General features: G+C 34.7%; 2 protein-coding genes across 2 annotated transcripts; one reads left to right on the forward strand and one right to left on the reverse strand.

Moving 5' to 3' along the window:
• Positions 1-2,874: 2,874 nt before the first annotated feature.
• MONOS_8560 (uncharacterized protein) lies at positions 2,875-12,879 on the reverse strand. The gene has a single exon (XM_067878982.1). It carries the CDS (start codon positions 12,842-12,844, stop codon positions 3,389-3,391), a length of 9,456 nt encoding a protein of 3,151 aa, XP_067733381.1. The 5' UTR covers positions 12,845-12,879; the 3' UTR covers positions 2,875-3,388.
• A 123-nt stretch (positions 12,880-13,002) lies between these two features.
• Positions 13,003-15,004, forward strand: MONOS_8561 (uncharacterized protein; the record flags this gene model as incomplete). The annotated part of the gene is made up of 5 exons (XM_067878983.1): positions 13,003-13,274; positions 13,336-13,405; positions 13,471-13,576; positions 13,638-14,028; positions 14,267-15,004. Exons 1-5 carry the CDS (start codon positions 13,035-13,037, stop codon positions 15,002-15,004), a joined length of 1,545 nt encoding a protein of 514 aa, XP_067733382.1. The 5' UTR covers positions 13,003-13,034.
• Positions 15,005-15,294: the final 290 nt, after the last annotated feature.

Raw genomic sequence — 15,294 nt, forward strand, 5'->3', positions numbered from 1 at the left:
CTATCTCTTTTTTTTTCTTCTTCAATGGAATAATTTTAATTGAATGGAGTATTTCATTGATTTGCTTATAATTTATTTTGTATTGTATCTTATTCAAAAAAAAATGGATTGCTCTTTTCGAAATGATGCAAGTCATTTAATTTTGAAATATTATTTAGAAAGTGTCATTCTTTGATCAAATTTTGTAACAAACTCCCAAGGAAAATATCACTTATTTTTTAAAACGAAATGAATATATTTGAGTATTATGTTTAAGAAAAGAAAAAATATATAAGTGATTAATCTAGCCCTGGGTGACGTGAAGAAAAAAATTCGTCACGTCCGTCACCTATTTTCCACTTCAATAAAAAAAAAAAAAAAAAAAAAAAAAAAAAAAAAAAAAAAAAAAAAAAAAAAAAAAAAAATACTCCAAATGTTTTAATGGGGGAAAATATGGACTTTCAAGCTTTTTTTTGCACAAGGCATTGAAAAATTGATTCACTCACACCTTTATCAATCATCCTCAAATTTCAAGATAGATAGAATTTTCTTATCTGCAAATAGTCGTCATAGATATTATAACATAAAATTTATGTGACATTCCATGTATATCAAAAAATGAACCCATTTTTATTATGTTTTTTGTTTTCAAAAATTCAACGAAAAGTGCATAATTTTTCAATGAAAATGCCTGAAAAGAAATATTTTGTCCCAAATGTTCAATCAATGATGCTGATATAAAAATTAAAGCAAATAAATGTCTCATTCGAAAAATATATGGGTGATAAATATCGAAATCAGAAATATTCAATGAAATTTAATGGTAGAATATTTGCTTTGAACACATGTGAATGTGCTTTAAATTGCTGCAAGGAAATTTACACATGACTTTGTCATGCTTTCATCTCAAGCATTGGGTTTGTTTCAATTGTGATGATAATATCATTGTTTTTAAAAATATTTTCCTAATATCAAAGAAACTTATCAATTATCAACACTCCGAAAAAAATAAATGATATCAAAACAGATCACATTAATTGAAGTCTAAATCATTTCAAAAGATTTCAAACGGTGCAAAATATTTCTTTCAAGGATTTTCATTGAAAAATTATGCACTTTTCATTGACCATTTTATATCTAAAAATATAATTTAAATTGGTCCATTTAATGACATTCGTCATATGTTGGAAAACTTTATGTTTTGATTTCAATGACACCTATTTACAGATATGAAAATCAAATTTGTTATGAAATCTGAGAAAGCGAAATAAAGTTATGAGCGATTTTATTTTTCAATGCATTGTGCAAAAAAGGCTTGAAGGTCCATATTTTCCACCAAACATATAAACAATTCATCAATTTCATTGAAAGCAATTCAAGTGTTTTCTTTTGATGAAAATGAAAACAATTAAATTTCTTTGAGAAGTCACATTCACGATGTGCTTGCACCAAATTGGAATAAATATTAGCTTCATTTTCTTTGTTTTAATTTTTGAAATTTTGAAACATTTTTTTTCTTTTAAAAGTTTTCTTTTCCCTTTCCTTTTCATTTTCCTTTTCCTTTCCTTTTCTTTTTTCTTTTCTTTCTTTCTTTTTTTTATTGAAAGAATAACAACAATCTTTGGTTTATTGTGAAAACGGGATTTGCTAAAAAAAAAAAAAAAAAAAAAAAAGGAAAACTTATCATTCATTTTCTAAATTTTTTTCACATACCATCATAAAGTTAATGGAAAAATAATAATGCATTCTTAAGTCATTTGTTTTCAGTTGCAAAATATAGAAAATTATCATAACACATTTTGGGAATATAATCATGGACAAAACCCGGGAAATGGACAAAACCCGGACTTTTTCATAAAATTCATATTTTTCAACAAGTTTCAAAAATTAAATTATGATAATTCATACATTCATATATCAGCATATAGCACATCTTACCATATCCAAATTTTTATTTGTTGTGCTGTATTTATGAAGAAATAAATAATTTTTATTTTTGAAAATTTGACTTTTAATGAATTTTTCTATTTCAACAAAACGATTCAGTTCATCTTTTTCACATATAACTTATTTTTTCTATGTCACAAACAATTCTTGTTATTTTTTATTTTCCACAATTTGCTCGTTAAGACTGAATGAAAAGCTATCATTTTTGAAAAATTTTTGTCAATGGGATAACTTAAAAAATATTTTTTGCAAAACACAAAAACATCCAAGTGAATTTAACACATGCATCAATAAATATGACAGATATATAAATTTCTTCATAGTTGAAATTAAAAATGATTCCATTTTCATTTTGTTAAATACGATTCGGTGGAATATTCAATGAAAATGATCATTAAAATCATCAATAATGAAAACAATATTTATTAATGAAATAATTATAGAATCATTTTTAATTTCAACTATGAAGAAATTTATATATCTGTCATATTTATTGATGCATGTGTTAAATTCACTTGGATGTTTTTGTGTTTTGCAAAAAATATTTTTTAAGTTATCCCATTGACAAAAATTTTTCAAAAATGATAGCTTTTCATTCAGTCTTAACGAGCAAATTGTGGAAAATAAAAAATAACAAGAATTGTTTGTGACATAGAAAAAATAAGTTATATGTGAAAAAGATGAACTGAATCGTTTTGTTGAAATAGAAAAATTCATTAAAAGTCAAATTTTCAAAAATAAAAATTATTTATTTCTTCATAAATACAGCACAACAAATAAAAATTTGGATATGGTAAGATGTGCTATATGCTGATATATGAATGTATGAATTATCATAATTTAATTTTTGAAACTTGTTGAAAAATATGAATTTTATGAAAAAGTCCGGGTTTTGTCCATTTCCCGGGTTTTGTCCATGATTATATATATAAATATATGCGAGGTGGCTTGATATTAGTATGCATTTTTAATTTTCATTACAAAAATAACAGATACTATTGCGAAATGATAGAAGCTAGTCAAAAATGATTACAATTTTGAATTGTCCATTCACACAAAGTTTGAACAAACAGATTTTTGATTAACGTTCAAAAATTTTTTTAAGTAACCATCATTGTAAGATAATTTAGCAATTAATTAAATAAAATGAACTCAATTAACAGTTATCAAATTTGAAAGGAAAAATTTCAATTCAATCAAAAAATGGAGATATTCTTTCTTTAACAAAAATTCGAAAAAGAGTATATTCGAGAAGAAACTGAACAAAATGAAAAAAGATTGAACAATTTTGAGATCACAATCCTTTTTCTAATTACAAGACACGAAACAACGAAAAGAACAGAATGCTTTTGAGAAAAAGTCAAATTCACTCGTTTTCAATAACAAAAAGAATTTCTAAAATTTGTAAAATAACATTTCACAATCAAAAAAACTGAAACATTTAGCAACATTCTGAAGGAAGTTAAGATTCAAGAGCAGCTTGCTCGTCATCACTTAAAATCAGCTGCTTTCTGAGCGAATCTTCTGTGTGCTGCAATCTTCTCTTTCTCCTTCTCTTTCGAGTGTAGACAACATATACAATTATCACACAAAGAGTAACGCATGCTGCAAACATCATGACGAATGCGACCATAAAGCCTGTAACTGTTGGAGGCATTTGCTCAGCTTTTTTATCCACTTCATCAGGCAGCATATCTCTGAATATGGAATAATTTGTAATCTCTTTCTTGTCTTCAGCTCCTGCCAAACCACCAAATTGAATTCGCACCGCAATCACGGTTTTCCTGTCTGCAGTATCGATATATGATTGTTTTGGGATGCCTGCACATGAAGTGTCGTTTGAAAAAGAAACAAGTGGAAAAGTCATCGAGCTAATTTCCACACCATGCACAATGAAAAACATCTCTCCTATCATTAAGCATGGCATCAAGTTTTCACCATTAAATATCACGAGCGGTCCTTCAGCATCATTAGATTGAATTGTAGAAGACTGCTTCACAACGGTTATATTTTTCAAGATTGGGACAAATAAAGGTGCTTTACTCAAAGTTTGCACACCTGCCACCTGACAGTCCTGCCGATCAACCCACATCGATGGATTTTCTGGCGCACCATCGCTGCTTCCTTTTACGCTTTTCACCTCAACGTTCCCCTTTTGCTCACAATGAATATTATGCCGAGCAGATGGAAAGCGATTAATTACAGGGTTATTGTTGAAAAATTCACCTGTTGTGATAACAAGCTTCCCTCCAATGACAGAAAGTCCTCCACATGTGGAATTAGCAACGGTGGGGTCTTCCATTGTTGTTGTGCAAGCTTCAAATTCCATCATCGAGTGCTTCCAGCTGCACACTTCAACTTCATCATTTGAAGATTTCTTGGTATCGCGAATGTGATTTGATTCAGTTTCGTTTGCACTAAGCAAACCAATGTCTTTTTCAAAGTTGTGTGAAGTATGTGAATCACTATCTGTATATAATTGACCCTTCACTATGCAAAACTTCCAGTTTAATACAGAATTCTTGAAATATGCTGATGAAGCACTTGAAGATTTTGACAGGCATCGAATAATTCTAGCATCGCTAAAAGAGTAGCTAATGTCTTTGTCTTCTGAATAAATAAGAGCAGGATCAGATATTGATTGACTACTTATGTCATGAAATATTGAATTTGAAATAGTGATTGTTTTTTCTCCTGCCTCCACTGGCATAACTTCTTGTGGCACTGTTTTTGGTTCCACTTCAATGAATGATTTCGATGCCATTGTAATATTGGAACAAGTTATATTTAATAAGTTAGCTTTTGTAATTCCTCGAAAGATTATTGCGCCTTTGAATGACAACGCATTCATTTGTGTATTATGCAGAAGTGTCTCATCTGAATCGTTTGAGATCATATCATTTCTAAATATTGTTTCATGTGAATTAATATTAGTTGAAGGAACATTATCTGCAAATGAAAAGTTCTTTATAATCACGTCATTAAATTCAAAACTTCCTCCCTCCACGCAGATAAGCGCAAGTGCAAATGAGTTACTAATCTTCCCTATCAATTCTGAACTAGTAATGCGAGACAATCCAATTGTAGAATGAAGAAATACTTCAAAGTTTTTAGGATCTTCAATAATAATATTTAATGTACTCAACAAAGTATTTCCTTCATTCTCCAAAATGTAGTCCCCGCTATCGCTGTCCATACGAACTGTAACTTGCGGAACCGTTTCCAATTTACCGTTATACATTTCTATTCCTGTAATCTGAGATTTTTCAGAGATTAAGAGATTATTTAAAATTAGTGCTTGCTGTTTTCCGCCAGTCAGTCGATTTCGACAGTAATTGATACTTTTGCACGGATTAAGCTGTGTGCCACATGTTACAAAATCATCTCCAGCTTTTGAGATGTAAACAGTTTCATTGTTATATTCCCAGAATTGCATAATATCCTTATCTATAGTTTCAGTATCACGTCCAAAAATCGCATTAGTCCTCTTAAAAACAAGTGGATTCAAAGAGAAATTAAATTTCGAAGGCGCAGAAATCTCTTTCAAACTTGGTCCAATAGAATAGAAATATATGTCAGATCCAAAAGCTGCTTTACATTGATCAAATTTGATTTCATTCAGCTGATATTCAAGAGAGCATCCATCTGATAAAAACATAAACAAAGCCCCACCTCTTCCGCTTTTAGAATTGGCGCTGCATGTTGTAAAAATCGAATCTGATATTGTAACCATTGCATCTTCCTCCATTCGTATGTGGCATGCACCGCCTTCACCATTATTGCTGTTTGTATCAGCAGAAGTGAAATAGCATTTTGTCAAAGAAACATGCATTCCTGTCGTTGCAGCAGCTTTCAGTGCACATCCAGTAGTAGATGTGGATACAACTTTGTTGATGGTGTAATTAGTTATGAGTAATCTCTTTGTGCGGGCTGATTCAATAAGCGAGCAGCTCGTTAGATTAACAGAAGAAGCTGTGATATTATTTATTTGTGAAGTGACATTAATATAGTCTAATTTTATTATTGGAGATCCATGACGAGTTGATTCAACAGAAAGTTTATCAACTTTCAAAAAGCCATTCAACACTCCTGCAAAAATAAAGTTAATTGCTACTGATGAAGAAGCAGATAATCTAACATGATTCAAGGTGAGTCCATATTCACCTTCGATAACTGAAGATAAGATAAAGTATCTGTAATCCATTTGCGTTGTCACATTAAAGTGAATATCTTTAACAGTAAAACTATTCACTCCGACTATTAAAGCATCCTTCGGCTCCTCTGTTGTTGCATTAATAGTAATACCAGCAAGCGAAGTGGGCTTTGATGAATGTAAAGAACATTTGACAATAGAAAGAGATGAAGACAACGAGCTTTGCTCCATAATTATCAAGTGCATTTCTTTGTCCTCTTTATAAATTAACAGATGTCTTACACCGAAATAAACGGTTTGACACGGATTATTTTCCTCTCCGCATCTGTCTGTATCCTTTCCTTTCTGGCTTGCATAGATTTTCTCATTATGATAATACCAAATTTCAAGGAGATTGATATCATCCGTATAGTCACTGCAATCTTTTGCCCAAAATCCATTCCAGCTAATATTAAACGCTTCGTCTGAAAGATGAAACTGCATTTTAAGGACCTGCTTCTTTATCGAGTCAGCATAAACATACACATCTCCCCCGATGTGTGCAGAATTCATTTCGAAGTAAACAGAATCAAGATAAAACAAATACTCAGCATTATCTAAACTTCCCAATATGTCTCCGCTCAATGACGTACTTTTTGGTTTAACGTTACTAATATCAATGAAAAGTGCTCCTCCTTTTCCTGCATACATGTCAGCCAAGCAAAATGTGAGCTCGCTTTTCTCAATTATTATTTCACCTCCATCTTCTTCAACTTTAGCGTTAATTCCCATTCCCTTACCTTTCTCAACAAAAGTGCCACCAATTTCACATATAGTTAAATTTTTAAATATTGTTTTATAATTTGCTGGAATGTTCAAAGAAAAAGCGGATACAGCTATATCTTCAGATAGATCACCATTTGTCATCATTTCAATGCTTCCAACATTAGTGGAATTGAAGACAACCGATGCTTTACCAACTTTGAATATTGGCCTCGTAATGTTCAGTCCACAAAAAGTCGAGTCTGAAATTTCAACTGATCCTCCTTCAATAGTCGCGAACGTCCATCTGCAATAATTAAATTCTTCCATTTTATTCTGTACAGCAGAAACAGATATTAACTTTGTGCTCCCTCCATATATACCTATCAGATATGTGTGCTTGCATTTTGCTGGGACAACAAATGAGCAACTTTTAATTGTTGTCTCTGTAAAATCTTTCTTAGCTTCTGTTGTGCTAATTCTAATAAGTGGATCTGTTTCTGTCAGTTCATGTGATTCTTCTGCAATTACAATTGAGCTGGTATAACTTTCCGAATTGATCAGCAATCCGCTAAAGTCTGCGTCTTCGTAAAGATGACCAGTGCCTTTAATGGAAATAGTCCTGGTGGTTGCATCAGATGGAAAGTGGCTCATGACATAATCCAACGAAAGGCATGGATTGTCGTTCGATCCACAAAGAAGAGTATCTTCCCCTTTTGTTGCAACAAATAGTTTATTGCTTCGATACTCCCATAATTCTATTAAATCCTTTTCATTCGAATAACTTCCTTTTCCACTTCCCCACAAAGCATTATTGCGATTGTACATCTTTTCAGAAATATCAAAGGCGAAATACTCATTCTTAGCACAAAGTTCCAAGGCATTATCGTTCAAAAGATAAGCATCTCTTCCGTGATATGCATCATTCTGCGTAAATGTTATTGCACTCAAAAGGTAGTTGTAAAGAGAAGATGCCAAGAAATGAATGTATACAGCGCCACCTCTTCCTCCAACACTGCCTGATGCTTGCTTATTATTCACGGTACATTGAGCGAAGGTTGTGCTCGCAACAGAAAATCTTCCATCTCCATCAATGCTCAAAAACAAGCATCCACCATTTGTGCCAGCGACAGTGTTTGAGGAGATCCTTGTAAAGTTGCAATTAGATATCTTCCATATGCAATTCGGTTCAATATTGGTCCCGATAAAAGGAGCAGGAATCTTTGAAGAGGTAATAATAACATCTGAACAGTTTGATTCAGAAATTTCAAAGTGAGTTGTCATTGCACAAGAAATCAGCGAAGGGCTGATGGAAGAAGTGTCGTACAAATAATTGATGTTGACGATTTTCGTTGAAGTAATTCCTAATAAAGAAGCTTTTTCAGCCCATATGAGTGGCTGATTTGTTGTAAAGGATGTAAATGTGCATGCTTTTATTTCAACATCTCCTGAATTTATATGCATAACAGGATATTTTATATCAATAACGGTATTTTGCAATGACTGATAATTTTGATGGGAAGAGCCATATAAATTCGATTGAGCCCCGTTAAAAATGCAATTAATGAACTTCGCAGAACCTGCTTCAGAATAAATCATGGAATATTTCAGATTATTTTCAGCTAATTTCTCGAGTAAGTCAATCTCTATGTTACTAATGCCACTATCCCCTTCAATGAGTATCAGCCCTTTTGAAGCAAGTTCTTGCGCTTCAAGTTTTATGATTAGCTTTTCTAATGGATCGCTGCTCCCACCCATCACAGTCACATCACTCAGATTAATTTCAGTTTTGACTTCAGCTGATGAAACAATAGTCAGTTTCAGCACGCTATCATCCGACTCGCTGTTGTATAAGTGAGTGAGACCATACTCAACAGTCAGGCAAGGTCGGTTAGAACTTCCACAAAGCTTCTCATTGATATGTGGCTCGCGGCCGTCAACATACACATTTGAGCCAAAGTATTCCCAAAATGAAAACAGGCTGACAACTTTGCCTTCATTGTTGGCTTCACAGCCACTCAACGAGTTCTGGTGCAAGAAGTGATCCGAGTCAAAAGGGAAGCAAAACCTGCTTTCTTTTGCAGAATTTGACAAATCTTTTTGCGCAAAAAGGAACATATCGCTTCCGAATCGAGCTTTATTATTTAAAAACGTAATACCGTCCAATAAAAATTGAGAGCCTTCAGAATTTTTCACTGCAAAATATAATGCACCTCCTCTCCCTTCGTTCTCATTCACAGAACACGCTTTATACGATCCACCTTTCAAGTTCAGCGAACCGCCACTTTGTATCGTTGCCTTGATAAGTCCACCTGTAACCTTTCCTGTTTCAGTGTTGTGGATTTCGCTGCTCAATGTATTGTTGATGTTTGCTATTCCGTCTGTTGGAACGCTCAAATCAAGGACACTATGAGAACCTGTATCATCGTTCTTTGCTTGGACTTTAGAAACAGAAATATCGTTCATATCAAGAGAGTGCAATATCAATTCTTTTGATTCACATTTGAGGAAATTCAAACTTAATTTTAATTTCCTCGCAATCAAATCTGTTAACTCAACTTTGTTCGTATTGCTTTCAAAATTCAAAACAACACTCGTTGAGCTCATTAAGTTTAATGCGACAGAGTTAATATTTACGTCTCCACTAGAAGCAGCAAGAATAGCAAAATCAACATGAAAATCGTCTTCATTAGCTGAAGTTCCTATTTGATTTGATGATAAGCCATCATGTGCCCAGAAATTGGCTTGCAGAATTGGCTGAAACGACACATATCCAATACTAATCAAGGTTCCACTTGATCGAATAAGCGATTGATGTCCCACGGAAGTCGGGAGGTAAAACTCCATTTGGGATATGCTCAAAGTTGTTTCTGTTTGAATTAAAGAAGGAATGGTAACTTCATCTTGCTCGTTCCAACTTACTGTTATTTTTGGCTGCGTACTGCCCATTTTCTGAATGCTAACTCCATCCAACTTAATTTCACCTGAAATATCGCTCTTGTCGCAAACATACAGAGTCTTTGTATCGCCTGCCAAATTCCGAGCTGCATTCACAAGACCACGACACGGTTCGACTTCTGATCCGCAGAATGAAACATCTTCCCCTTTTTCTGAAGTGAACGCTATTTCAGCCGATCGCTTCCAAACCTTCGTAAGATCCAAATCGGTGTCTGAATTGCGTCCAAAAAGTGCATTGGCTTTGTCATATGGCGCAATTTTCACGAAATTAAAAGATGAAAGAGGGGCAGCCTCAACAAGCGACTGCGACGCAGAATCCACATTTACAAACACATCTCTTCCAACATTTGCATCACAATTAATAAAATTACAGTTATTTAATTTGAACTGAGAAGTGCTTCCTTTTTTTCGAATAAAAATGGCACCGCCACGTCCGGCATATGTACCTTTGGCTGTGCAAGCGTTGAATTTTGTATCAGTTATTGTAAATTGTGAATAATCTTCCATCGAAAAATAAAATGCAGCACCGCAATTAGAAAGGAGTATATCTTCATTTGACATAGTGCCCAATTCAGTTTTGCCGTTAATTGATTTGCGTGCATTTGTCGGAGTTGTAATTTTCACGTTTTCAAACGAACATTCTTCAAAATCTAGTGTGTTGCTCGAAATTAGCTTGCAGGAAAAAGCAGCGCCACCCATATTTTGAGAAGGTATATCCTCTTTTCTTGTAACTGCTGAAAAAGTCACTTTTTTCGCAAGCATTTTATAAGGAGTAATAAGGTTAATGCAAGGAACATTAAGAAGGGTTAAGGAGTTAAATGCAACGTTTGTTAAAGACACAAAACCATTTTCAGCTACAATAACTGAAGAACTGAGCATATCCTCGTTTGATTTTCCATTTTTCATTGCATTTGTCAGGTCATTATGTTTCTGAACAGGAGCTTCTCCGTTAAATTCGCAATGAACAAAACTTGCACACGCTTCTTGCTGGGTCAAATAAAGAATCGTATGAATATATCCCGATACGCAATTCGGCTTTATTTTTAGTTCTTCCATCAAAAGATTGCAGCCTGAGCATTTAATCCACCCATTCCCAGGCTCAGCATCTTCAGTCATTACTTGTTCCTCATTAGCGTTTGCTTTAACAATTGTGGGATGAATGGTAACTTTATTGAGCGATTCTCCTTTCAGATGGAACTTTGAGGAGTCATAATGATTTTGACACGAGTGCTTATTTAGATTCAAAGTCTTGGTTTCCGCGTATACACCTTCTCTAATATCAAGAACCTGCGGAGAAATAACGTACACTCTTTTAATTCCACTTTCAATTGTTGAGCAGGGGTTCTGCTCGTCTTCTCCACAAACGCTGCTTATTGATCCTCCATTTTTGACAATAATTTTACTGTTCAACGGATTTGGTAAGAATTCATTTAACGCTAATTTTTTCGATGCATCAAACACACGCACTTGATTGCTTGTGGAAGTAGACCAGCCAAATTGCTCTAATGGAGGGATTCTTGTGCAACTTTTTGAAAATACGATATCCGTTCCTTCGGTTTCGCTGTTGCTTTCAGATTCCTTGTTATTTCCTCCATTTTCAAGAGCGTTAGCTTTTAAATAGTTTTTCAGGAAGGAACAAAACATCACCGAAAGAAATGAATCCTGTGAAATGTCATAGATCCACATGGCGCCACCTCCGCTGCGCTGTTCCTGATCTGAAGTTGGTGATGCAAAGCATTCCTGAAAGACGCAATCGCTGAAAGTCGCAGTGAAATCAAATGAGGCATCTGGATTCGGATAGTTGAATGAATCAATACCGATTGCTCCTCCTCCGTGAACGGATCCACATTCTTCAAACGAGCATCCAGAAATTGATGCTTCCTTTGCCATGCAAATGTAAATGGCTCCCCCAGATTCTCGACAAAAATCTAAATCTTCATTTGCCTCGGTAAATTTCTTTGGATTTTGATAATGCTCGTGTAAATTTGTTGTTCGAGAAGGAGGAGTAAGTATTTTTCCTGAAATGCACTTTTCGAAAACGCATTGAGAGACGGATGCAAGTCCAGTTGTTCTGTAAAAGCCAATGGCACCTCCTGCTGAGAACGCGGAACAATTTTCGAATTGAACTCCCTTTAATACTATCGGATGTGATGTGTCCTTGGCAACAAAACCTCCTCCAATTCCTGCATGGCTTTCAGTCACAACAGTATCAACAGAACACCAAATGAATGAGCCATATAAAATCGTGACAGAGGCTTCATTGCAAATTTCAAGAGCTCCTCCTTCTAAGCTATCAGTCGTTCTGATATTCATGAATTGAGCTTCTTCAAATGAATGAGTTCCTTGATTGAACTCTTGGCGATAATTAAAAAACGAATATCTGTAATTTAAACATTCGTCAAATGAGCTATTAAAAACGTTGAAATGGTCTAGTCCACGATTATCCACAAAAAAGCCATAATAAGGGTTTTGGACTTTATGAAATGAGCTTGAATCAAATAAATTGGAGCAGCATCGAGATGGTAAATAATCATCTTCTGCCCCAGAAGAAATACTTGTCATATTGTAAAAATTACATGAAATAATTGAAGATGAAAGCATTTCCCCACGCGAGAGGAATGTAACAATCGCTTTTTTTGATATACTCTTGAATGTTGAATCAAAAATCGAAATCCTACTTGAACAATCGTTCATTTCAGCAATGCCAGCAAAATTTATCATTTTTAAATCATGGATGTTTAAAGTTAAATTGTTCACATTGCAGATTCCAGAAATTCGAAACAAAGTTGAGTTCATTCTCTGATCAATATTAAACTTGCAATTACACAAACGAAACTCCGAATCGCCTAAAACATGTAAAGATGATTTGACCAAAAGCGGGTTTAAGCAAGTGTCTTCTAAATAAAAAGTAGTATTTGCCAAAAAGAACATAAAATTCATCTTTTCGTTTTGAGGGCATATATGTGTATATGAAGCGCTTTTTTCAAAGCTCCTTGGTTCCTGAGAAAATAAAGCTTCGCTTTGGCAAATGCAAACAACAAGCACAAGGCTTGCTATTGACATCATCTTTTTACAACCAGAACAAAAAAAGACTTTGATCTGACTGCCATATGCATGTTGATTTGTTCACAAATTTTTGAACTTTTATTGAAAACAACATTTATAATCATAATTACACACTTAAAATAACTTTCTGATATTTTGGAAAAATATCTTATAAAGGGATGGTAGTTTTTTATCATTTTTATTTGTTAAGATGGATGAAGTTTTGACTCCTGAAAGCGAAAGAGTTCCAACACCTCCTCCAAAAATATTTATGGAGGGTATAGGAGAAGAGTTTATTGCGATGCAGGAGGAAGCAGAATCGGCTTCATGCTCAATATTGAACGATATTGTTGAATCCGCTGCAGATGAATATATTGAGCGTTATTATCAAAGCCTTGTGCCAGAATACGAAGTTCAGAGGATGCTTGGAGTTTTTGATGCAATGCTCGAGGTATTCCTTTCAAAGACTAAAAATTCGTTGAACATATATTTTTGTTTTTTGCAACATTCAGTGGTGCTTTCCCATCAAGGACCAAGGGGAAATGGAATGTGAAACTTCTCCTTCATGGAAGCCTGGATTACGTTTGATTCTTTTCTTATTTAATTTTTATTTTTGTAATTATAAATATTTTGAAATTCTTCAAAAGCTCCCCCTCCTCTTCCAATTGATTCTTGGGCTTGTGGAGCTGTTCCTGTTAAAATTGAGCCACGAATTCCCGATTCATTGATGCGACAAGAACTTTCATCTTCAAGGCATGCATTATTTTTTTCTTTTTGGGCTTATTGAATATTTTTTTTAAAATAATTACTACAGAATAAGTACAACCAGAGGAAGCCACGTCAATCAAAGATATATTGGGGGATCTTCTGCTCAAACTCCGTTGGATGAGACATTGGAAAGAGGTGGCGGAAGTTCTACAATGTCAAGAAAGTTTGGTGGGTTAAGCGGAAGTGGATTTATATCAAACGATACAAAATCTGGAAAAGGAAGACTCGGAACAGGACAAAAAGGAGGGTTAGGAAATACAAATAATAGAGGACCTGCGACTGAAGAGAAAAGAGGTTCAAAAGTTGTCATAAGAATGGCCCAACCACTACAACAACAGCCTGCTGTTGGTTCCTCTGCATTGCAAAACGAAGCTATCAGAGCTGCTGTGGAGGCAGAAAGGAAGCAAAGAGAAGAGGCAAAAGAGAAAATGGCTTTGGTATGTGTTGTTGGAAAGCATTTATAAAGATAGAAAAGAAAAAAGAAATTCAATTTATTTTTGTTAATGATGGCAAAAGGAAGAAAATTTTCATTGATCAATGCTTATTTGAATTAAAACGCTTTGAATTAAATCTTTATAACCTCATTTTCCCAACTGTATTTAAATTTACAACCCCCCACCCCCACCCCCCATCCCCCCACAATGTCTTTCCTTCTCTTTTTATTAATCTACTCAGCAAGCGAGGTTGGAACAAGAGCGCACTCAGAAGCTGAAGCAGTCGCTGCGTGGAAAGGCATATGCATACACGACAAATGGCGTTGTTATGCTGAAGCCAGTAAATCCAGAAAAGCTGGCAGATGTCACAGTTGTACCAAATATCGTCACAAAGAAAGAAGAGCCTGAAATCAAAGAAGAGCCAGCTGATAAACAAAAAAAGAAAGGAGGAGAAAAAGATACGCAAAAAACACCTTCTTCATCATCATCTTCATTGTCTTCTACTTCAGCAGCAAAAAAAGCAGATTCGTCTTCAAATTCTTCTTCTGCTGCTGCATCTTCAAGCAAAACAACTTCAGATAGAAAAACTTCTCCATCAACAATAAAACCATCTTCAAAGCATTTATCTTCCAACGCTGCATCCACATCAAAGAAGAAAGACGAAACAAAAGACAAAACCAAAGCACCAGCCGCACAGTCGCTGCTTGCTCTGTTCCCCGACCGTCGCGACGGACAGTTCAAGCCATCTGAAGCAGCCCAGCCGCCAATCCCTGACAATCTCCGCCTTCAGCCTGGTGTGACACTGAAGATTGGCGATCAAGTCAAAAGCGGTGGCCCTCCCAGACTCGGAAAAAAATCATCCACTGGCGGACCGAAAATGTCTCCTATTGCAGGATTTTCTGGCTCTGGTGGTGGCGCATCGGGAAATTCTCAACTTTCGTCAATGCTTCTTTCATATCAGGATCGTTCAAAGAAATGAAATAAATACTGCAATGTTGTTGTCGCAGTCGCACAATTCACTTCATTACCTTCTTTCTTTGCACTTCGTTGTTTTAGTTTTGAATTTGTTTTTGATTGATTTTACTGATTTCCTGTTCATTTGATTAACCTTTTTTTGATCAGAATTGAATTTTCAATTAGTTAAATATGGTACGCTTGATCATATTTTTAATTGTCTTTTCCCAGCCTATTTCGAGGCGGGAGAGCAATGAATATGAAGGAAAAGGAGGGAGCATGGAGCGATGCAGCTGCTTTTTCACGTGTTTCTTG

This window comes from Monocercomonoides exilis (assembly GCF_001643675.1).
Source record: "Monocercomonoides exilis strain PA203 chromosome Unknown scaffold7-2047599, whole genome shotgun sequence".
Taxonomy (NCBI): domain Eukaryota; phylum Preaxostyla; order Oxymonadida; family Polymastigidae; genus Monocercomonoides; species Monocercomonoides exilis.

Coding starts and splice junctions, on each gene's coding strand:
- MONOS_8560 (XM_067878982.1), bottom strand. CDS start 12,844: ATGATGTCAATAGCAAGCCTTGTGCTTGTTGTTTGCATTTGCCAAAGC.